Source organism: Notamacropus eugenii, chromosome 3, assembly GCF_028372415.1.
Source record: "Notamacropus eugenii isolate mMacEug1 chromosome 3, mMacEug1.pri_v2, whole genome shotgun sequence".
Lineage (NCBI taxonomy): Eukaryota > Metazoa > Chordata > Mammalia > Diprotodontia > Macropodidae > Notamacropus > Notamacropus eugenii.
Genome location: NC_092874.1, coordinates 316,558,911 through 316,583,629, shown reverse-complemented (window position 1 = coordinate 316,583,629; position 24,719 = coordinate 316,558,911). Strand labels below are relative to the sequence as shown.

Below are 24,719 nucleotides of genomic sequence, written 5' to 3'. Positions count from 1 at the left end.
ATACATGTGTACAACATGTATACATCAAGACCACATTCATATATACAACATATGCACTGCTGGAACCTTTCTTTGACTGGCACGTGGAGACAGGTACTGTATTCTCTCTTTTTGTTGGGCATAAGCCTAAAGGAGAACACCCTAAAAGAGGAGATTTCTTTATAGCCAAGAAATGCCAGTGCCTAGAAGGGAGAGAATTAAGTTAGTTTTAAACTAAATAAGTACAGATTGTATGTGATTTTTGCCAAGAGAAATTATAAAATCTCCACATTAGAAAGGAGCACAGGGGACATCTAGTCCCAAAGGTAATTGACAAAATCAGAGAACTTGAGAGTTGGAAGGGACTCTAGCTTCCATCTAGTCCCACTCGTATGTATCCAGAACCCTCATTATAAGGTACCCAACAAATAGTTGTATGGCCCCTGCTCAAAGACCTCCAACAAGTGGAAACCAGTACCTCCAGAGGCAACCATGACACTTTTGGACAGCTCTAATTATTACAAAGATTTTCTTCTTCGCAATTTCTACCCTTTGCTTCTGGTTCTGCTGTCTGGGGACAAACAGAGCTGGTCTAATTCTCCTTAATATGACATCCCTTCAGAGACTTGCAGACAACTATCATAGTCCCCAGCCAAGTCTTCTCTTTTCCATGATACACCTCCCCAGCTTCTTTAACTAATCCATGTATGATATGGACTAACAGTGCTTCATCATCCAGGTTGCCCTCCTCTGGGCACTCTTATCTAGTTTATCAGCATGTTTCTCAAACCATGAAACCTAGAACTGAACACAATACTCTGATAAGGGCAGAGTAAAATGAGACAATCACCTCCCTTGTCCTAGAAGCTCTGTCCCTCTTAGTGCAGGCCAAGATCACTGTTTTGGGGTTTTGGAGGATTTTTTGGCTATTATATTATACTTCTGATTCATTGAGCTTTCAGTCTAGTAAAATTCCCAGACCTTTTTCAGAACAACTACTTTCTTACCATGCTTTCCCTGCCTTATTGTTTTAATTTAATTTTTTTCAGTTAACAAAAATCTTACTTTCTTTCCCTCTCACCTCCCCATCCCACAAATGAAGAAAAGAAGAAAAATATACAGTCAAGCAAAACAAATGTCAAAAAAAAGTCTCAATCTGTATCCTGTGTCCAGTGCCTCTCAAGTCAAGAAGCTCCACTTCATGCTTGAGAAGTTGATTTTTTGCACCCAAGTATAAGAGATTATTTTTTTCCTATTAAATTTCATCTTATAGATTAATAAGCTGTTAATTGATTGGCAGTTGCATGTGTACTGGAAGCGCAGGAGTGAATCCTTCTGGCCATGCCTGTTCATGGAAAGGAGAAAGTTATATCAAGATGGAAAGAAAAATGCATTTGGGGAAAAAATGTCAGTATCCAGGGAGTGAAGTCAATGCTGCTAGCTGCTATGGGAATCTTGTCATTGAGACTTATCTCCCCAAAAATTTTCTATCTTCATTCTTTTTTTAATTTTTCTTTTATTTTTAACACAATTTATAACAGATAAAGCAATTCAAACTTTTGGTCGTGATACATCTTTTTAAAGCATTTACAATATGGGCCACAAAAGAATTTTCTTTTTAAACATTAACCAACTGAGACACAAATAATATTTATGTTGCTAACTTCACAAGCTTTTGACCTAATTGTCTCCACAGTATTACTAAGAATTAAAGGACCTTAACTTCATATTGTTGGTCTAAAGTCCTATGCCTAACAGCTTAATTTTAGACAGCCTCAGATGTTCCCCTACCCATAGTCTATAATTGAATAGATCTGGTATTAAGCTTACAAACCTTTTGACTATAGGAAATTGCCACCAATAGTAAAGGCATTGCAGGGATACAATATCTCCCCAACTTCATGTCAATTCCAGGTAGTATTAGATTATCCATTTCCATTCAGCTTAAAGTCTGCCAGGTGTCAGTGGGGAAATTGAGTCAGGAGAATCCCACCTCAGCCCATGCTGAACAGCCACTCTTCCACCCTTCCCTTGAGATCACCTATGCAGTTCATACCAGCATCTCATCAGCTTACTGGCATCATGGACTGGAGGCTCAGATCACCTTTCTTGCTACCCATACCTGGAGTTAGACTCAGAAGAACAGTTACTTGATAGTCCCATAGCATCTAAAAATGGCAAGTTCCAATAACTAGGTTTCAAATATGGTTATAATTTCACTTTGGCTAAGGAACATCTTTTAGGCAAGTCTTAAGTGGCTTACATGCCTTTCTATACATGTTCTAGTTCCTGATTAAATGGCAATCATAAAATCTAATTTACCATTAAAACCTTGACTTTTCCATCAATGGCAAATTTTACCTGAGGTTACCTTCCTCTAGGAAATTTAGACTGAAATTCTTTTCTCCAAACTAAAGATGTCATTGATTTATTTTCAGTAATTAATTCAGTCTGTTGTTTTAATACTAATTGCTTTTACTTCACTTTGTAACATGTCCAATTTTTCTCCCCATCACTCTCCTTCACCCCACTTCCTAATACCTTGCATTCTGATTACTTCTTCCCTCAATGTACCCTCCCTTCCATCATACCCCACCCCTCTCCTATCCCCATCTTCTCTCTTTTCTTGCAAGGCAAGATAAATTTCCATACCCCTATCCCTGTAGTTCTTATTTCCTGATTATATGCAATAAAAATTATGAACATTCATTTCTAATACTTTGAATTCCAACTTCTCTCCCTCCCCCCCCCTCCCCAGCCCCACCAAGAAGGCAAGCAATTCAATATAGACTAAATATATGTTGTTTTGCAAAAGACCTCCATAATAATCATGTTGTGTAATACTAATTATATTGCCCCCTATCCTCCCTTATTTTTCCCCCCTACAATTGACCTTGTCCCTTCTCGAAAGTGTTTACTTCTAATGATTCCCTTCTCCCATTTGCCCTCCCTTCTAACATTCCCCTCACTCCGCTTGTCGCCTCCTCTCCTATTTTCCTGTGGTGTGATATAAATTTTCATATCAAATTTAGTGAGCATGTTATTCCCTCCTTCAGCCACACATGGGGAGAGTAGCTTCATTTTCGCCCTCTCCCCTTCTCCCTTATCTCCTCCATTGAGTAAGATTTTTCTTCTCTCTTTTATGAGTTATAGCCTGCCCCATTCCATTACTCCCTTTCTCTTCCCGGAATTTTCCTCCTTCGCCCCTTAATTTTTATTTTATTTTATTTTGTGTGTGTGTGTGTGTGTGTGTGTGTGTGTGTGTGTGTGTGTGGATATCTCTTCTGATATAACACATCCTGTACTCTCTATCTATTTATGTGTGTGTGTGTGTGTGTGTGTGTGTGTGTGTATGTATAATCTCTCCAACTACCCAAATACTGAGAAAAGATTCAAGAGTTAAAAATAATTTTCTTTCCATGTAGTAATGTAAACAGTTCAGCTTTGGAGAGTCTTTTATGATTTTTCTTTTCTGTTTACCTTTTCATGCTTCTTTTGATTCCTGTCTTGGGAAGTCAAATTTTTAAATACAGGTCTGGTCTTTTCCTCAGCATGAATTCTTGAAAGTCATCTATATCACTGAATGACTATTTTTTCCCTTGAAGTATTATATGCAGATTTGCTGGGCAGGTGATTCTTGGTTTCAATCCCAGTTGCTTTGACTTCTGAAATATCCCACTCCAAGCCCTTTGATCCCTTAATGTTGAAGCTGCCAGATCCTGTGTTATCCTGACTGTATTTCCACAGTACTCAAATTGTTTCTTTCTAGCTGCTTGCAGTATTTTCTCCTTGATCTGGGAACTCTGAAATTTGGCCACAATATTCCTAGGAGTTTCTCTGTTTGTGTTTCTTTCAGGAGGTGATCGATGAATTCTTTCAATATCCATTTTGCCCTCTGATTCTATAACATCAGGGCAGTTTTCCTTGATAATTTCATGGAAGATAATGTCTAGGCTCTTTTTTTGATCATGGCTTTCAGGTAGTCCTATAATTTTTAAATTATTTCTCCTGGATCTATTTTCCAGGTCAGTTGTTTTTCCAGTGAGTTTTTTTTTCACATTATCTTCTATTTTTTCAAATTTTTGGTTTTGTTTACTAAGTGCTTGGTTTAACTTGAAGTCATTCGTTTCCCCTGAACTCAATTCTCTCTTTCAACGAATTATTTTTCTCAGTTAGCTTTTGAAACTTCTCCTCCATTTGGCTAATTCTACTTTTTAAAACTTCCTTCTCCTCCCTGGCTTTTTGGACCTCTTTTTCCAATTGAGTTAGCCTCTTTTTAAAGCTGGTATTTTCCTCAGCATTTTTTTGGTTCTCCTTTAGTAAGCTGCTAACTTGTTTTTTAAGGTCTTCTATTGCCTGAGCCCAATTTAAATTCTCTTTGGAGGCAAGGGCCTTGACTTCCTCTTACAGTATGCCTTGTTCTTCCTCATCTGAAAGGATGGGGGGAGACACCTGTTCCCCAAAAAAGTAACCTTCTATGATCTTATTTTTTTTTCCCTTTTTTGGACATTTTCCCAACCAGTTACTTGACTTCTGAGTTTCCTCTCCACAACCACCTCGCCTCCAATTCCACCAAGCCAGCACTTGGGGGCTGAGATTCAAATGAGCTGCTCCCAAGGCTCAGAGGTTTTCAGCAGGGGCCGGGCTGCTATTCAGTGTGAGATTAAGTTCAGCTGCTCTGGTGGGGGCAGGGTCGCCACATGGGGCTCAGTTCCCTCAGGGGGTTTACGATGAGACCTTCAACAATGGATGGGCGCTACTGCCTGCTTTGGGAGCCCTTGTTTACTGCCGCCTCTACTGCTGCCTCCTGAGGGGGGGCCTGAGTTATGGGGACACCCTGCTCCCCTCTTGGCCAGCCGAAAAGACCCTTTCACTGACCTTTGGTGCCTGTGGGTTGAGGGACCTGCGTTGCCACTAGAGATTCTGTCCCTGAAGCCTGCTCAGATCTGCTCCTTTCAGTGCTGCATGGCCAAAGCAGGGCTGGGCTCTGCTCTGGGTCCGGTGTGCCCTAGACCTTTCCCATCAGTTTTTCAGGTCTATCTGGAACAGAAATCTCCTCCACTCCATTGTTCTGTGGCTTCTGCTGCTCTAGACTTGGTTGAGAGTTCTTCTTTACAGGTATTTTATGGGCTGTGGGGTAAGAGCTAAGAATATGTGCTACTCTGCCATCTTGGCTCCTCCCTATCTTCATTCTTACTTAAAAATAATAACATTGTCTTTAAAGAAATATTATGTTATTTTTATATAACTGAAATAATACATTCTGATATAATTTTGATGAAAAATTAAATATTTATGACATGGAAAATTATAAATTACATCTTATGAGACTTAGCCCAAAGCTCTTAATCCTTAATCCTTTTAGATTCTGACACTTATCCAGTGTGTCAGCCATCCCTTCCAACTTTGTGTCATCTACAAATTTCATCAGCATGCCATTTATGCCTTTATTCAAATCATTGATAAAAATATTGATCTGTGTAAGACCCAAGCATAGATTCCTGGAGACTTCCACTGCAGACCTGCTGCCATGTTGGCAATGAATCTTTAACAGTAACTACTCTTGGAGTCTGGCCTTGCCACTAGTTCTTAATCCCTCTAATTATAATATCATGTAATAATTATCTCTTCATTTTCTCCACAAGAATTTTAAGAGAAACTTTATCAAGAACCTTGCTTTAAAAAAAAAAAACTATGTAAAGTATATCTAAAGAATTCTCTTCTTCTTAGTTATCTGTCAGAAAAAAAATGAGGTTTGTCTAGCGTGACCTAATCTTGATGAGGCCATGCTGGCTCTGTGAAATCACTTCTTCTTTCTCTAAATGTTTACTATCATTTTTTAATGATCTATTCTAGAATATTCCCAGGAATCAAAGTCAAGCTAACTGGCCTATAATATTCAGAATCTGTTCTCATGCCTTCTTTTGAAAATAGGAATATTTGTGGTCCCTTTTCAGAGGATGCAGTTCATCTGGGCTAGGTGACTTGAATTCATTAAGGGCAAGTAAGTGTTCTCTTAGTGTATTTTTTCTTATCCTGCTTTGCCATCTTTGTCCAGTAATTTCCAATGTAAAGGTCATTTTCCTTTACCAAAGAAAAGAAAGAAAACATGAAGTGAGCAGTTATCATTAGTTACCATCATCCTATCCATTTCAAGCCAAAAGCCCTTTCCCTTCTTCAGTTCTCCTTGTCCTCCATCAACTCCACAAAACTAAAGTCAACCTTTTTTGGTCATCCGTAGCTTACCTTGCTAGCTTCAGCTCATTCTGAGTTTTCACATTCCTTACACTATTTTTACAGGACCATGTAGTATTCATTCTGCTATGTGGTTTTGCTTCCATTTTCTGTACACTTTTTACAAAAATCTGAATTGATTAATGAGTTCCCTGTATATCCACATCTATCTCTTCAGACAAATCTCTCTGTTTTCTTCTTCTTTGGAATTGTTTGCATTTATGTCTTCAGAATTTCTTTCTTGCGTATTTCCCATTTCTCCTGGGATAACTTCCTTTAGTGGAAGTGACATATCTTACTCAGATTTCTCTGGAACTCTTTGAAATATAATATCTTCAGTGCTCACAGTAAATGATCACCTGTACTTTCCTTGAAAACCTCTAGGAAAGCAATCAGTTTTATTTTTGAATAACTCTAGTTGCAAAGATGTTTTTCCTTATACCCAACCTGGATCTTTCTCCTTGAATTTTTTACCCATTCTTAGTTTTACTCCTGTGGACCAAGCAGAACAAATCAGGAAAGGTTTTATATTCCTTTTCCCATATGACATCACTTCAAATATCAGCTATCAACCTTTCCTCCTACCCCTGCCTCATGTGACTCCCCTGGGCTCCACCAGGCTTTTTTAGCTGTCATTGATCTCCAGACCTTCAACCATCTGGATCACCCCCTTCTCCAGCTTATCAGTGTTCTTCCTAAAACATAGTATTCAGGACTGAACAGATATAAGCTACCTAGGGGTGGGATTATTACTATCCCCCTCTTTCTGGACACTATGCTTTGCTTAACAAGTGTCTGAAGTATTTTTAGAAAGGATAAAGAAGTTAGTAGCATCAACACACCCCCGGTACGAGATAAATTTCAGAGTTAGGATAAATGGTTATTCCAAGTGGAAAAGGAAGATTTGATGACTGAATAGAAGAATGAGCTATGAAAACTCCTGGTGTGAGAATTCCTTTCATCAACACCAGTCATAGCCCCTTTATGTCTTTGTAGATTTTTTTCTTGGGGACACCTTGGTGGCTCAGTGGATAGAATGTTTGGCCTGGAAGACTCCTTTTCCTGAGTTCAAATCTAGCCTTAGACACTTACTAGCTGTGTGATTCTAGACAACTCATTTTGCCCTGTTTGCCTCAGTTTCCTCCTCTGCAAAGTAAGCTGAAGAAGAAAATGACAAACTCCTCCAGTATCTGTGCCAAGAAAACCCCAAATGGGCTCACAAAGAGTTGGACATGACTGAAGAAAAGGGGTTTTTAAGTGTCAGAGGTGGAATTGGCTGCAGGTATAAGTACATCTGCCTTGCACCTAAACTCAGATGTGTTTATATTCTCCTCCTATAACAGCTAACATTTAGATACTGCAGTCCAGCATTATCCACCACAGCACATTATTTACCTCTTGTTGTGTTTGTCCTTCATTCCTGAAGAGGACCATGACATCAAAATGATGACATGACTTGCAGTTGACTTTGATTTGAGTGAGGGAGGGCTGTGCACGGTCACCAACCTCACTTTCTTCTCCTGAGCCATCTAGGTCCAGTGACCAGATATTCATCAGGATGGCTGGAGATGGCCCAGGATGCAATGTGAGACCCTGGCCCTTTCAGGCTGAGGTCTTACAGCATTCTTACTTTGAATGAGATACATTCATTCAGTAAACAGCCTTCTTTAAGTAGTTGCTAAAGGGATGGCCCCTTTAATAAAAAAAAAAAATCAAACTGGAAGGAGAAGACCTTCAAGGTTCCTGAGTAAAAGAGAAACAATTACTATTTAGTATTTCAATCCACTCTGTGCTAGGTGGGCAGGGACTTGTCGTCCAGTCTGTGAGCACCAGAGTGAATTGGGTTTAAAGCTTGATCTTTGATCAAGAAATGTAGCCAGTAAACCCAGAGGAAAAAAGGCAACTTTAGGGCATGTAGTGTACCTTCCCCTGAGAGGAGGAGGAGGAGGAGGAGTGCTGCTACTCACTCACAGGTTGTGTTTGTCCTTCATTCTTGAAGAAGACCATGACATGAGAGAAAGGATGACATGACTTGCAGTTGACTTTGAATTGAATCAAAGAGGGCTGTGCAAGGTCACCAACCTCAGAAGGAGAGGCATATCAAGGATATCATCAATGTGAGGGTTTTCTTCACAGAGGCAGATCATTATTCTCCAATAATTCATGACCAATGAGGGTTTGACGAGACTCCAAGTTTTAAGTGATTTGCCTTTGGCTATGTTAGAGTCAAAATGTGAGCCTAACATCAGGTCCAACAAACTATACTTCCCCTCTGTAAACAGGGATATTGTCCATAATATCTTTGATCAAAAGGGATTAAATGAATGAAAGAATAACCATATTTTAAGTGCCTACCATATGCAAATGATGCTGAGTGCTGAGAAACAAGTAGAAAAGCAAGTCAATCCCTCTTCTCAATGAGCTCACGGCTCACATCTCTTCTTTTCTGATCCCCCTTCATGCTAATGCCCTCTCTCTATTGATTATTTCCAATTCATCTTGTATGTATCTTCAGAGTTGCTTCCATATTGTCTGCCCCATTAGACTAGAAGCTTCTTGAAAGCAAGGACTGTCTTTGTCTTTCTTTGTATCCCTAGAGATTAGAACGATGCCTGGCTCAGGAAGGTCACTTAATAAGTGCTCATTAGTTGACGGAAGCAGGAATTAACCAGAAAGACCAGAATTCAACACCTGCCTCAAATACTTAGCAGTTGGCTGACCCTGGACAAGTTATTTAACCTAACCTTTCTCAGCCCCAGTTTCCTTATCTGTAAAATGAGGATGATAATGTCTACTTTAGAGAAGTATTGCAAGGATCAAATGATATAATAATATGCAAAGTACTCTGCAAACCTCAAAGAGCTTGTTAGCTATTATCATCATTATTATAAGAAACACCACATAAGGTAGGATTCAGCTTCAGGGCTAAAGGGAAGGCAAGTGGTCCTTAGGTTTCAGCTGCAAGGCAGAGGGGAATACATATAATTTAGTGTCATTTCCATGAAGTAATAGAAATGAAAAGAAAGTAGGGGGGTGGTGAGGAGAGAATGGGAAGACTTAGCTCTTCAAATTTAGGGGGGGAAAAATCACTGCCTGGATACTTCAAGACAAAAGTTTTGCATTCAACTTTTATGCAATGCAGGAGGCCTTGGAGAACAATTTAGTAGTTAGTCATTGTTGGTGCCCACATATGTTGTTCGGTGAGTCAGAAAAGGAGCGACAGAGAGATGTCTGTTTGATGAAGAATGAGAAGAGATTGCTGGGAGTGAATAAGAAATATATATTCACATACGTACATATGTGTACATACTACTCACTAGGACAAAGTATTTTCGCAATAAAATCTGAAAAAATACATAGAAGTGCATTAAAGAATACATAAAGTACACAAAAACAAAGAGGTAGTTTTTGTTATTGTTTAAAAGAAGGAAAAGGACATGACATGGTTTGAGTGCCTGCCTTCCTCCTTCCCTCCCCCCCCTACCCTAAAGAAAGCCAGCATTTGACGCAGCTATATATCTCTATAGAGAGAGATATCTATGTCTATATTTATATCGATGTAAGACTAGACTATGAATACTTCTATTTATCAGTTCTTTCTCTGGAGGAGAATAGCATCTTCCTTCATCGGTCCTTTGCAGTTGATTTGAGTATTCATAATACTCAGAATAACTTAATTGTTCACCGTTCTTCAAACAATATTGTCACTGCATATAACATTCTCTTGATTCTGCTCATTTCATTCTTAATTATTTCATGCAGGTCTTTACATGTTTTTCTAAAAATCAGCCTGCTTGTCATTTCTTACAGCACAGTAATATTTCATCACATTCCAACCTTTTCCTACCCCTGTATTCCTTGCCTTTCAATAATCCTCCCTGTACATCCTATTCACTCTGAAAAGAAATAAATCCTAGATTTTATCATGGATATGCATGTAAGAAATTAAATGAAATAAGTTAATTTTCATAAAGAAAACTTTACTTAGTATGTACATTTTCCCACTAATACTGCTACTTTTTTGAATTCCAATAGGACGATGCAATTATTTACCAACTATTCCCCATACACCCTTCACAAACTTCTCATATAACTCTTTGGAGACATATATACCCCAATTTGGCTACCTGTGCACTAAGGACAGACAAGGAGAGCATGTTCTCTTTGTCACCTTACCTGAATGTATAATCAAAAGTCAATCTCTTCTTCTGGTGTAGAGACATTTGTGATGTTCCCTGGCAAGGCTGCTTTCAGAAATGCTGACATTGAAGTATATCTGTGGTTATTCTCCCTGCTTACCAGGACATCATCCTCACTGTGAAGGAAAAGCTGTCCATCCGTAGCATTGACCACTTTGCTCTTGCCCTGGAGGAGCAGTATAATATCTCCAAATTGCACCTTCTCCATGAAGACGAATTCATTGAGCAGGTAAGTCAGTGCCTTACTGAATTAAACTCAATATCATCCCTAGTACAGTTATTTCTCTTAATAAGGGGTGTGATATGAGAGAATTCTGTTTAGTCAATAATAAATAGGCTTGAATTTTCTCCACTTACCTTTCAAAAAACATTATGAGCTTAACAGTCATCAGAAAACACAAACATTTGAATATACAAAGATTAGGAGGAAAGAGAATGGAAATATATGGAAATATAATCTTTCTATTATATACATTTTGGGGTACATGAAAGCTTTAATGAAGCAAAAATAAAATTGCCCTCTCTGTGTCCCCTTTTGAGCTTTTAAAAAATACATATTTTGATAACTCAGGTTTTTTTGTCCTTTATGTATTACCATGTTTTTTATTTTATTCTCTCACAAACATTATTTTGAGATCTATAGGCTTCATTAGACTGCTAAAGAGGTCAGTAACATTAGAAAGTTAAGAACCCTTATATTAATGGATTGTGTTTACATGTACTTGTTGATTTTCCCTCTTTCGTTTCTCCTCTGGTATTTTTACTTAAGTGTTTTTTTCTTTACACTTCTATCTCATCCTTTCGTTTCTCCCCTATTTTGGTCAAACCTTCTACATTTCTATCACTGTTCTATTTCTTATAATTAATTGTTTCTTTTTCTTTCTCATAGCCGTTATTTTCAAGGACTTCCTTTTTCCTATCTATATACAAGCCTTTAAAAACTGGTTAACAATAAAATACTCTCCTGTCTTCCCACAGTTGGACTTTGTTAAATCTGTGTTAGAGAAGAAATGGTGTGAGTCTGTGAAATTAGAAGAGGAAAAATGAGGGGAAAAGTTGGGCATAATTCAAGAAATGTTGACATTCTTAGTTATTTCCTTGATGAAGAGGTGTAAGAAAGTCTTTCCCTATTTAGAAAAGAGAATATGTTCACTAAGTCTAAAAGTATTTTTTATAACAGAAGAATTCTGATCCCAAATCCATTTATTTCCCTAACAGAGTTAAAGATTTTTTATTTCTTCTGTTCTGGTCAGGATTGGTACAAAAACTGAAACCAAAGGTTCCTGACTCCCTTGATTGTGCATTTGCTTATAACTATGGTCTTCGAATGCTGTCTTTTACTGCCTTACATTTTAAAATGCTATTTTTATGATCACAGGATTGAAGTTAAAATGACTGTGTTTAACTTAAACATTATAGGTGGTACAAAGAAAAGAGTCACATGACTACAGATGCCTTTTTAGACTGTGTTTCGTCCCAAAGGATCCACTGGATCTCCTGAAAGAAGACCCAGTTGCCTTTGAATATCTCTATTTGCAGGTGAGTATGTATTGTGTCATGTACTGACAGATTTCCTTGCGAAAAGATAACATATCTGTTAGGATATCTTTCAGTAGGAAAAAAAACAGTTAAGCTTTAATAACGAAAAGCAACACAATACATTGTTGTGGCCAAAAAAAACCCCAAAACACAACAACTGGTCTTACGAGGAAAAAAACTTGATTATTACTTACAGTGCATAATTATCATTATATAATATATAATATTATTACGTATTGATTATTATTTACAGTGTAACACTGGGGATACCTTCTCATGCTTGGGATTCCAGAACTTTGAACTCCTAGTTCAAAGTGCTCTGTGAGTCAGAATCTATGCAAAACAATATTTCCTGAGCACCCATGATTTATTTTTCTTTCATCAGGCAACCAAGGAAAAATTGTTGTTATTATTATTCGGTTGTTTTAGTCATGTTCAACTCTTTGTGACACTATTTGGGATTTTCTTGGCAAAGATACAGGAGTGGTTTGCCTTTTCTTTCTCCAGTTCATTTTATGGATGAGGAAACTGAGGCAAAAAGAGTTAAATGACTTGATAGCAAGTGTCTAAGGCCAGATTTGAACTCAGCAAAATGAGTCTTCCCGACTGCAGACCCAGCACTCTACCCACTGCACCGCCTGGCTGCCCACAAGGACAAATTAACCAAAGCAAATAACATTTAATCAACCAGCATAGCAGCTAAAGTGATAAGAAAGGGTCTCCACATTTACAAATAGGGTGCATTCTCTTACCAGTTATCATACCACCAGTACGGGAACACACACCGGGAGAAAACAAGCATATCTGGGGCAATTCTGATGCTTTAGAATAGTTGACATTCTCTGGTGATTTCACCATAGCCCTCTCTACTATTTTTCCCTTGGATGGCTCTTCTGAATTTCATATATCTGCAATAGATGTTGCCTTTCTACTCTCTGTCACATTATCTCTGTTGGGTATCCCTGCTGGTCTGTGGTTGCCAGCATGCTGTCAGCTACCATCAGCTGGGATTCAGATAGGTAGCCTCTTTAGGACCAGCTGTTATACTCTGCTACTATCTATGTTGGGGTGCAGTGACTTTGAAGCCTCTTCCTGACAGAAAGAGCAACAGTTCTTTCATTGCATAGCCAAAGGTTATCAGTCACTCCAAGAATCACAGAGGCCACAAAAGTCAGAAGGGTGGGACTGTCTCTTTTTTTTCTACCTTTGTCTGGTGCTGATTCTAAGTCCTTAGTGGCAGAGTAACCGAATTAAGCTTAGAAAACTTCTTGTATTACTGTCACATTCTCTGATTGAGGTCTTGCCTCTCTAAAACCTGTTGCCGTACTATAAAATCTACTGTTTGGACCTGTGGAGCTGGGGCAATGAAGCTAGTTCCTTGATGAAGAGCACCTCTGTGAAGTTAGAATAAGGACAAAAGGCAAAGAAAAGCACCTGGTTCACATTGTTTCCTTTGTTACATGTAAGGATCATCAGCAAAAATCTCTGACATTTATACTATGTTCTGGTATTCTGGCCAGCCCCAAAACTTTAGTTTCCTTATGTTATTAATGAAGTTTCTTTGATGAAAAGTCTGATATTTAGGAAAGAAGTCTAATTTTTGATGATTCTGGTTAAATGATGTGATCTAAAATACCTTTTAAAAATCTTTAGGGTTATTCCCACCAAAAAAATTTAAATATATTCTCCGTCCCTTTATTTTACAGGTAAGGAAAATGGGGTCCGTAGAAGCTTACCTAAGTTGCTACAGCTAGTTAATGGAAGAGGACAATTCTTAAACCTCAGCTCTCTCTCCATCCTAATGCACTGTGATAGGTCCAGTTCAGTTCATCTCTTTGATGGTATTGATGGAGATGCCTGGAAGTTACCCACATGTTATAAATTAAGAAACAACAGCTAAACAAGATGAGGTGCTCAGAAAGTCCTAGGAATCTTAGAAACCTTTATCCAACTTTTAATTCCAGTTTGCCATCACTAATTTTGTATCCCATTAACCTTTCAAACCTACGAATATGAAAACTCTGTCTAATGGACCACTGTTCTGTTGTCTCATTGGTTCAATATCACTGAATTCAGAGCTGCAGCGATGTGCTTCAGGAAAGGTTTGCGGTTGAAATGAAATGCAGCTCTGCATTACGGCTAGCAGCATTACACATTCAAGAACGGATCTATGCATGCGCCCAACCACAGAAGATTTCTTTGAAATACATAGAGTAAGTGGGATGCCCAGATACTCTCTTCTCTTATAGACCAAACAATTGTTGTTAGGACCTGTAACCCTAAAGTAACAAAAGTAGTCAGCAATGTGTAATACTTGATAATTAAGTTTGATAATTAAAACAAAGTTTTCTTAACCCTTTTGGGGACCGTGGTGAAGCCGATGGATTCTATCTCAGAATAATGTTTTTTAAAAACTGGAGGGAATATCCAATTTCAGATAGAGGTTAAAGGAAATAAAAATGTTATTTTTTTTCCCCCACATCCAAGTTCATGGACACATTGGCCCATGCTCTAAAGGACAAAGATTCCATAGCCTCCTTCCATTTCTGCCTCTGATCAACTTTAGTCTTGGCACTACAATGTACTATAGAAATAGATAACTTCCTAATGACAATTCCTTAGCAATAATTCTTTCAAGCTATCCCACAAGAAGGTATTTTTATCCTTAGTCTTTGAACTCATGGATCTCAAATTAAGAAACCGACTACTTTCTTTATTGAAGAAAAGGGAAAATTTGGACAGGGGCTTCCTAATGCTTCCGGGCCATTGTGCACGACTGAATTGATTGAATTGTCCATCGAATTACAAAGGCCACATTAACTTTTTCAACTGCCACATTACACAAACTCAAATTAAGCTTTACCAGTCTACTAAGACCCCCAGATCTTTTCAAATGATACCTCCTCCTCTGTTCTTGTAAGGTGTAAGACTTCACATTTATCTCTGTTGTATTTGTTTTGGCCAAGTGTTCCAACCTACAAAGATCTTTTTGTTAACTTATCCTCCCCTTGCAGAGACTGAATTCTAATGGGGAAGATAAAATACATCAATCAGGCAGTAAACAGGCATTTATTAAGCACTTACTGTGTGCTAGGCCCTAAGCACTGGGGATAAAAAGAAAGGAAAAAAGCCTTTGGACATATCCGAAGAGCGAACCGGGACTATGTTAACTCCTTTAGACCTTTCTAGTTCTTAGAACTCAAAATCCTCAGTCTTTGGAGTTGTGTTCATATGGTGTGAGCTGAGAGTAGGAGTTTATATTCTTATGGAGGAGACAATGTACAGACAACTGTGTACGTACAAGATGTATAAGTAAAATGGGGAAGCAATCACAGAGAGGCAACAGAGAAGTCTTAGGAAGCCTTCATGATCAATCACACACCTACATTCTGGGAAGTATCAAATTTGAGATGGATAAAATACTACTCACATAGTACGCACTTAATGAATATGGACTTGTTGGTGCAATTGAGTGCTGTGTTGGCACAGGTGGAAGGGATTTGAGAAAACACCCCCAGAAAGTACAATATATACTATATAGCTTCACTCCTGCTTTTATTTCTAACCATATTCCCTTTTGGTCAGAAGCATCGAATGCCATTCTTATGGGATAATATGTGGTAGTGTGTGTATTACTTGAGAGGCATAGGAAACAGTGAGTGGTCCCCAGACCCTCAGATATATACATGTTAATAAACGGTGAGACAGGCTATTATTCCCTTCATAGAGATGGACAATAATTGAGGCCTGGAGGGTGAGTCCCAGAGTTGAAGGTACATCGATAGTTCTAGTAAGAGTTATCTTCTACTTCTCAACTCAGCACCCCAGACACACTCACCCGTTCTGTCCTTGTTAGGTTCGTATTCTCTCTACCCACTGGATGTATCGAATAACGTAGAGAAAATGGACTAGCCAACAGAAAATAGCATTGGGTGCTTAATTCCTGAATAGCTATTGATAATTGCTGTGGAGGTTGGTTTAAATGGGCCCTCCACTGCCAAAATGGTCTCCTAATTATAGGCTTGTGGGAACAGTAAGTAGAGGATAAAATATAATTACACTCTTCATCAGGGTAAAGTGCACTTTAAAATCATCGTCTTTATCTCCTGACAGGAAAGACTGGGGAATAGAGAATTTTATATCTCCAACTTTGCTCCGGAACATGAGAGGCAAAGATATAAAAAAAGCTATTAGTTTCCATATGAAGAGGAATCAGAGCTTACTGGAGCCCAGGCAAAAGGTACAGTTTATTGTTGATAAATTTGTCACTGAGAGCTGTATAAGCATGATAGTGTTGTTTGTTGGTTTTTAATTTTTAATTAAAATTAAACAAATTTAATTTTGAATTAAATTTTTCTCAGACTTCACTTAAAACTCTTAGCAGAATTATTGTAGCACATGCAGTGAACTTGGGTTTGAGAAATCTGGGCTTGAATTCTGTCTCTGACACAAACTAACTGCTCATGGTCATGTATAGATGGTACAGTGCTTAGAGTAATAGAGTTGGAGTCAGGAGGATCTGAATTCAAATCCTGCCTCAGACACCGTTTGGCTATTTGACCTTGGGGATGTCAACCTCTCAGCTCCGGTTTCTTCATCTTCATCAGGGAAATAACAATGTCTACTTTACAGGGTTGTTTTGAGGATCAAATAAGAAAATACCTAAAGAGCTTTACAAACCTTAAAGTACTCTGTAAATGCGGTATTTATTATAAGATTATGATTAGACTCACTTTTTAATAGCCTAAAACTCTTTAGGTTTTAGACACGTTGCCTTTGCTTAGACTACCAGATCAGACATTGTCTGATGTACCTTTCTGAGAACCCTTGAATGTCCCTTGTGTAAAGCCAAGCCCTTGGGCATATCTGAGAATTAAACTGGGACTACATTAACTCCTCCAGACCTTTTAGTTCTCAGAATAGCAAAATCGTCAGAGTCCTTGGGATGTAAGTTGAGACAAAAGGCCCCTGGAACCATCCTGTTATAGGCCACACTAATCTGACATTTCTTGGGGTTGCTAAAATGTCATTCTGTCCTATTAAAATATTAGTGAACAAGCTCAGTCACATGCCTGCATTCTGGGAAGTATCAAATTTGAGATGGATAAAAGCAGGAAGCATAGTGGAATATATAGTGCTGCAACTTGTTGCAGACAAGGATTTTTCCTTTGTGACTTTCTGCTAACTTTTATTCTTTTCTCAGAGGCTGTATAATTGAAAGAAGGTGCGATGGGAAAGGCACAGTGTTAGTGCTGAAATAGACCCCTGTGGTAGTTCATGGTGCACCCTCTCTGGAATGTCTTCTCTAGTTTAAGATTATAATTTCTCCCACCATTTCAGATGCATATTTAGAAAGGGAGACTCTCAGAATATGGTTTTTCCTCCATTCAGTGGTTCTCCTCAAGCATATTGTCTTGGGTTCCAGCAGATAAGTTCTACTCCTTTGTACCAGTGGCTGGTGGGATACCCTGTTTGTATATTTCCTGCCTTTAGCAAGTATGATCCAGGTGATGGGCAAAGAAGTCCTAGGACTTGGTAAACCCTAGTTTTGGTACTGCAGAGAAATTACAAGCAAGAAAACAAAAATAAAGTCTGATGTTCAGGAAGATAGGAAATTTCATAGAATCATAGAAATCTAGAGTCGGAAGAGACTTGGGTTTCCCAGAACTGGGGCTAGTCATAGCCAACGTGCTAAAAACCCACTGACAGCATTCTAGGGGAAATCTTTGTATGTGTATAACTAAACTAAGAAGTCTAGCTCCTGAGTACCCACCATGTATCCCATTTACACAAATCATCACAGGGGAGCCATTAACTCTTACATATGAAACATTTATTAAAGGGAAAAACAAAGACAAGGATAATCAAAGCATAGTCTGTTCCTAAATATTGGTCCCGCTGTCCCACCATGCATACTGTGTCCATGCAGGGACACTTGCAGATACCTTGCAGTGATGTACATGTGGGTTAGGGAAGCTCCCAACTCTGTCATGCCAGGATGTCTATGGTTTCTGGAGGGAAGGGCTGTACCAGGCACCACTTACTGGACAAGACTGTTTTAATGAATGAACATAGGTAAAGTGCCCCGAGTGTTCAGAGCAGCACCTTAGCAAACATTTTCTTGTTGTTGTTTAGGCATTTTAAGTTGTGTCCGACTCTAAATGGCCCCTTTGGGGGGTTTTCCTGGCAAAGATACTAGGACTGTTTGTCAATTCCTTCTCCAGCTCATTTTACTGATGAGGAAATTGAGGTAAACAGGGTCAAGTCATGTGCCCAGGGTCATAGATCTCTAGTGTCTGAGGCCAAATTTGAACTCAGGAAGGCTCATCTTCCTGACTTCAGATCTGGTACTCTACCCACTGCACCACCTAGCTGCCCCTGGATAAACATAACCCTCTCTGAAGAGAAGAAATCACAGGACTTTATTCTGAAGTGGGGTTGGGGAAAGAAAGACTTCAGAAATTGCAATCACTTACTGATGCTAGGCTTGGAAGGCTGAGCAGCAGAAGGCAATAGGCAGGGATAAAATCCTGTGATGTGATTATGCAAGTAGATGTGCCCCGGAATCAGTGTCCTTGTTTCTGTTAACCATTTGAACTGTAGAGTCCCACACACTTACAGTGCCCTAGATCAATGGTATCAAACTCAAATACAAAGTGATACCTGTGGGTAGCATACTGACTTAGAAAACCATAAATCAACATTATCCATGCTGTATAGCGTTTTATTTATTTTGTTACATATTTCCCCTTTTCATTTAAATCTGGTTCAGGCTGTTCTAGAGAGTGTTGTAGTTACATTTAGGCCAGCTTGAGTCTGATTATTTCTGCCGTAGGCAAAATTATGAGGGGGTGTAGCTACTGGAAAATAAAAGGCAGAGCAGGAGGGGAAGTACATTTGTTGGATGATTCTGTCCTTTTTTTGTGTACCCTACAGAACTCTGTGTGTGTGTGTGTGTGTGTGTGTGTGTGTGTGTGTGTGTGTGTGTGTGTGTGTGTGTGTGTGTCGAGTTGGGAGGGGGAGAAAGTATACGTGCAGGTAGGTGGCACCAGAGTACCCAAAGTGCTGGGCCTAGAGTCAGGAAGACTCATCTTTCTGAGTTCCAATCTGGCCCCACACATCTCCTAGCTGTGTGATCCTGGGTAAGTCACTTAACCCTTTTTGCCTCAGTTTCCTCATCTGTAAAATGAGATTGAGAAGAAAATGGCAAACCACCTCAATGTCTTTGCCAGAACACTGCAAATGGGAGTCCATGACTAAAATGACTGAACAGCAACACACATGCAATTGCATATGCTTAGAAATGCTTCTCTCACACACAGGACAGCTTTGAAAGTAACATGGTGAATATATAATTTACTTGTTTACAAAGCCAAGCTGTACATAATAGAGATTCATGCTTTCATGCATAATCTTTTTTTGTATTACGCTTTTTATATGAAAAATGTTTTTATTAGGTTAAGAACAAATCTTTTTTGGAAAATGCTTTTAAGAAAGAAATGCTCTTTCTTTTAAATATATTGTACATTTTCCAAATTCTGCCTTCTGTAGGAATGGCTTCCCCAACCTCTCTTAATTCCAGTGCCTTCCCTCAGCTAATTATCTTCCATGTATTCTGTATGTAACTTACTTGGTATATATTTGTTTGCAAATTTCCCCCGTTAGATTGTAAGTTCCATTAGGGCAGGGACCCTTTTCCTCAATTTTGTATCTTCAGTGCCTAGCACAGTGGCTAGCACACAGTAAGTGCTTAATAAATGCTTACTGACTGATTATAAAAATAAATGCCTGCATTTTCAGGGTGGTTGTGCAGAATAGTTAGCTATGTGCTTCTTATCCATCACTATTTTTTAGTTTCCTCCTTGCATTATGTCTGCAGGGAGTTTATTTTTGTGTTTTTTTCTCAAATTTATTGCATTCTGTTATAAATTTTTCAAGGCATTTTCAGATCTTGTTTGCGTTGAGGCAATTTGCTCTCTTTAAAACAATCTTTGTCTCTTCTATTATTCAAGCAACTCATATCTGCTGCACAGCTACGTCTGAACTATCTACAAATTCTTGGAGAACTGAAAACATATGGCGGGAAAATCTTTAACGCCACGTTAATGGTATGTATCCGTCGGAAGTCAGAATTTATATTTGGCCTAGGTAATTTCACGGAGTTTGTGTAGATAATTATATCTTAGTCTGGATGACACGATGGGGTGAAGCGTTCAGTGGAAGACAGAAATGGATAAGTTGACCTGAGTTATCAAACAATTACACTTCATTCTGTTAACTAAAATGGACATATTTTAAAGTTCATTGGATCCTAGGTTGAAGACTGAAAGGGGACTCAGAAGTCATCGAGTTCAGCCTCATTTTTTTACAGATAAGAAAATTGAGGCTCAGGCAATTTAAATGACATGTTAGGTCACTGAAGTTTATAAGTGGCAGAATTAGGAAATGAGCTCCCTAGTCTTGTCATTCCACTTTTCCCTTTGCACCATGCTGCGCATAATCTTTTCTGGTACAAATGCTGCAAAAAAAAAGAGGAACAACTCATTTGTTCTTGGTGCACTTTGCCATCTGTGTATACTTATTCAGTCTTTATCATTTGTTTCTTCTTCAAGCTCACCCCCTTCCTTCTTCCAGATTTTTTAAAGGTAGCTAGGTAGTACAATGGATGGAGGGCTGAGTCTGGAGTAAGGAAGACCAGAGCTGATATCTGGTCTCAGAAACTTATTAGCGGTATGACCCTAGACAAACCATTTAACTTCTGTCTGCCTCTGTTTTTGCAACTGTGAATTAGGGATAGCAGTCGCAGTTACCTCCCAGTGTTATTTGGGCAGCGAGGTAATACGGTGGATAGAGTGCCAGGCTTGGAGTCAGGAAGGCTCACCTTTCTGAGCTTACATCTGGCCTCAAAAACTCACTAGATGAGTGATCTTGTATGAGTCACTTCACCCTGTATGCCTCAGTTTCCTCATCTGCAAAATGAGCTGGAAAAGAAAATGGCAAACCATTCCATTATCTTTGCCAAGAAAGTCTCCAATGAAAGTGCTGAACAATAACAAAACTTAGGGTTATTGTGAGTATCAGATGAGAGCGTATTTGGGGGTTTTTTGTTGTTTATTTCTAATGGGAAAACTTTTACTGAAGACATGAGAGTACTCTCGTAGAATTAAAAGTGATATCTCATATAAAATAAGTAACATTTTAAAAGTGAATGAAGTCTTGAGTGGTTTTTTTTTAAAAATAGGTAACATCACTTTATAAACTACAAAATTGAAATTTTATTGAATACACCTTAGTGGTAATGTAGACACTACTTTTTAATCCAATTTTATTTTAGTTTCAGTTACAAATTCTCTTCCTGTCTCCACACTCTCTCCCCACTCATAGAGAAGGCAGGAGATAGAAAACCTGTACCAAATACAAAACCACACAGAACAAATGTACACGTTAGCCATGTTCCAGAAAAGGTTTATGTTTCCATACAGGCAGATCGGCCCAGTCGCTCCCAGCAGGGTTCTTTCCAATTCCCGGGGGTATAGCCTCTTCCCTGAGGTACGGACTGTTTGATGACCAAAATGATGAGAACCTTTTGTACCATTTCCGTTCCCAGCTCTGCCCAGTCTGCTCCTGGGAATCAACCACGCAATTAGATCATCATTATAGACAATAATACTTTACAGGATCCCAGCAGTACCAACAGAACACATACTTGTTTTTCCTCTTTTACTCTGTTCTTGAAAACAAAAACAAAGGTAAAATGGCTGGAATCACACGGTAACTTCATTTGTTTGTGAAAACATTGCATACAAACATTTTGGATAATGTCATAAGTGATTTTACACTGTGAGAAAAATGTTAGCATTCAGAGGGACCTTAGAGATTATATATTTTAAGGACTTGCTATTTGCTTGGGGTCGTGGGGTTGTTGTGCTGTTACTTTTGAAAGTCATCGCAGGAGAAATAGCAGACAGACCCACATCTCTTTCAGTATGGTTTAGGGTTTTACAGAAATTTTTTGGTATTATTCTGGGCTTTTTATTCACATGAGGAAGCTACTTCTCTTCCATTTAGTTTACAGAGAACAAAGATATCCAAACTACTTTTCCAAGTGTTTCCATGCTTGAAGAGACTCAACTTTTCTCATCTGTGAAATGAGGTTGCTGGACAAAGAGCAAAGACTGTTAGCCTTTTTGTGTAATGGACCCCCTTGGCAATCTGGTAAAATATAGGGACTCCTTAGCAGAATAATCTTTTTCAAATGTACAAAATAAAACACATAGGATTATAAAGAAAACCAGTTATATTGAAACACAGTTATAAAAAAATCTTTTTTGAATTCACAGAGGGGCAAGTAGGTGGTGCAGTGGAAACCAGCTTCAGACATTAACTAGCTCTGTGACCTTGGGCAAGTAACTTAATCTTGACTGCCTCCATTAAAAAAAAAAAGTTCACAGATCCCAGGCCAAAATCCCCTGGACTAGATAATTTCAAAAGTTCCTTTTCCACCTTAACATTCTGTGTCTACATTTCAGTCTTAATCTTTCATGATTTCCAGTTAGTGATGTCCAGTCAAGAACCAGAGTCAGAAAGTTCATCCATGGGTTCTACTTCTGCCTTTTATACCTCCTGGCTCTCTGAACCTGAGCAAATTACTTAGCTTCTCAGCATCCCTGGGCTACTCCCTAAGATAATAAAATTATTAAACAGGTAGCAATCTGCACTGATAGAGGGAGTTTTCTTACCAGGAGTTCCCTATATCAGATCTCATTCCCTATGACCCCTCAGCATTGTCATCTGCCCTTCCTCTCCCCCAACCAAAAAAAAAATAATCAGGCAAGTTGTGCATAGTCTATAAAATACCATTTTATCATGTGTGTTTTAATCTAGAGTCAAAGCCAGATGACAAGTATACAGAGTAAAATTTCATCATAGCTTGGTTACCTGTAGGGATAGAAACCCAGTACATGATATGGTTTGGTTTGGTTTGGTTCTTTAAATTGTGAGTCACTGAGTAAGCTATGGATTACTGAAAAGAGCATCTGTAATCAAATAAAACATACAACAGTTTATCTAATACATTTAATGCTGTACATAATCATTTTTCTCTGCCACAATAATTGGATATAAATTGGAAGCTGCTCATATAAATAACTTCAATTAGTATTACTTTTGAATTGATAAACCAAGCATTTCTGGGGTCACTTGTAAGTGATTTAGTGGGCTGAACAAGTTGTGGTATATGAATGTAATGGAATACTATTGTGCTATAAGAAATGACAAACAGGCAGACTTGAGAAAAACCAGGAAAGACTTCTATGAACTGATGATGAGTGAAGTGAGTAGAGCCAGGAGAACATTATACACAGTAGCAGCCACAGTGCTCAAAGACTGTTTCTGATAGACTTCACAGTGATGCAAAGACCTAAAACATTTCCAAAGGACTCGATGCAAAATGCCATCCATATCCAGAGAAGAACTAGAGTCAGAAAGCAGAATAAAGCAGACTATTTTCCTTTTTGTTATGTTGTTTTGTTTTTCTCATGATTTCTCCCATTCATTTTAATTCTTCTCTGCAACATGACTAATGTGAAAAAGTGTTTAATAGGAATATGTGTGTAGAACCCATATAAGATTGCATGCCATCTTGGGGAGGGAGGGGAAGAAAATTTGGAATTTATGGAAGTGATTATTGAAAATTGAAAACAAATAAATTAATAAATTTGAGAGGAAAAAAGATGTTCCAAGGGTCCCTGAATCCAGAACATCATAGCCAGTCTTTCTTGATTCTCCATCTAATTAAATCACAGGCATGGAACAGGGAAGAAGGATGTAAAGAAAGTAACCAGGCTCCACTTTCTCTACCAACTTCCTGTGAGGAGATAGAAGGAAAATTGAATTTTTGATGGAGTGGAGGAAAAGGAACAAAAGAAAGGAATGCTTGGGAGCAGGGAAACCCTGAGTGGGGGATTTGGGATTAGCTTGAGGGGGGCAGGATGGAGGAGTGAAGGGAGATCAGGAGATGGAAAAGTAATAAGAATGGAGAAAGAGAGCCCTCAAAACACACATTTTACCTTCTTTCTGGTCCCTGATCTCTTTCTTCTTCTCATTAACTCCATGTTTTCCAGTTTCTTGGAGTGTCAAGGCAAAAGCTGAGGGAAGAGGGGCTAAGAAGGACAAACCAACCCAGGCTGATTCTGTACTGATTCAGAGTACAGCTAGGTGGTGCAATGGTTAGACCTGGAGTCAAGAAGACCTGAGTTCAAATTTGACCTCAGATCCTAGCTCTGTGATCCTGTGCAAGTCACTTAAACTGTTTGCCTCAGTTCCCTCCTCTGTAAAATGGGGATAACCCACTTCCCAGGGCTGTTGTCAGGATCAAATGAGATAATTGTAAAGCACTTAGCACAATGCCTGGCACATAGTAGGCACTATATAAATGTGAGGTATTATTATTATTAACATAGAAATCTTTGTCAGTCTCAGTACTATGAGACAGGTATGTAGAAGGATATTTTATGTCCTGTTTGCTTAGCAATAGCCAGTATTCCTGAGTCTCCCCTTCATTTCTATTTCTTTTAATTGTCGTTGCCTTGGTCTCTATAACTAGGGGAAGCTAGGTGGCATAATGGATAGAGCCTCAGACCTGGAGTTGAAAAGACTCCTCTTCCTGAGTTCAAATATGGCCATAGACACTACAAGCTGTGGGACCCTTGGCAAGTCATTTAACTTCATTTGCCTCAGTTTCCTCATCTATAAAATGTTTGGAGAAGG

The 24,719-nt window shown here is 38.7% G+C and overlaps 1 protein-coding gene across 8 annotated transcripts in view; it reads left to right on the top strand.

Annotated features, from left to right (window-relative positions):
- FRMPD1 (FERM and PDZ domain containing 1) overlaps nt 1-24,719 on the top strand; it is a 224,057-nt gene that overhangs the window by 190,724 nt on the left and 8,614 nt on the right. For all 8 annotated transcript variants that reach the window (XM_072596761.1, XM_072596757.1, XM_072596756.1 and 5 more), the window contains 5 exons: nt 10,516-10,641; nt 11,832-11,951; nt 14,028-14,164; nt 16,065-16,191; nt 19,964-20,059. In XM_072596761.1, coding sequence (XP_072452862.1) covers nt 10,516-10,641; nt 11,832-11,951; nt 14,028-14,164; nt 16,065-16,191; nt 19,964-20,059 — 606 coding nt within the window. The remainder of the gene's footprint in view (nt 1-10,515; nt 10,642-11,831; nt 11,952-14,027; nt 14,165-16,064; nt 16,192-19,963; nt 20,060-24,719) is intronic.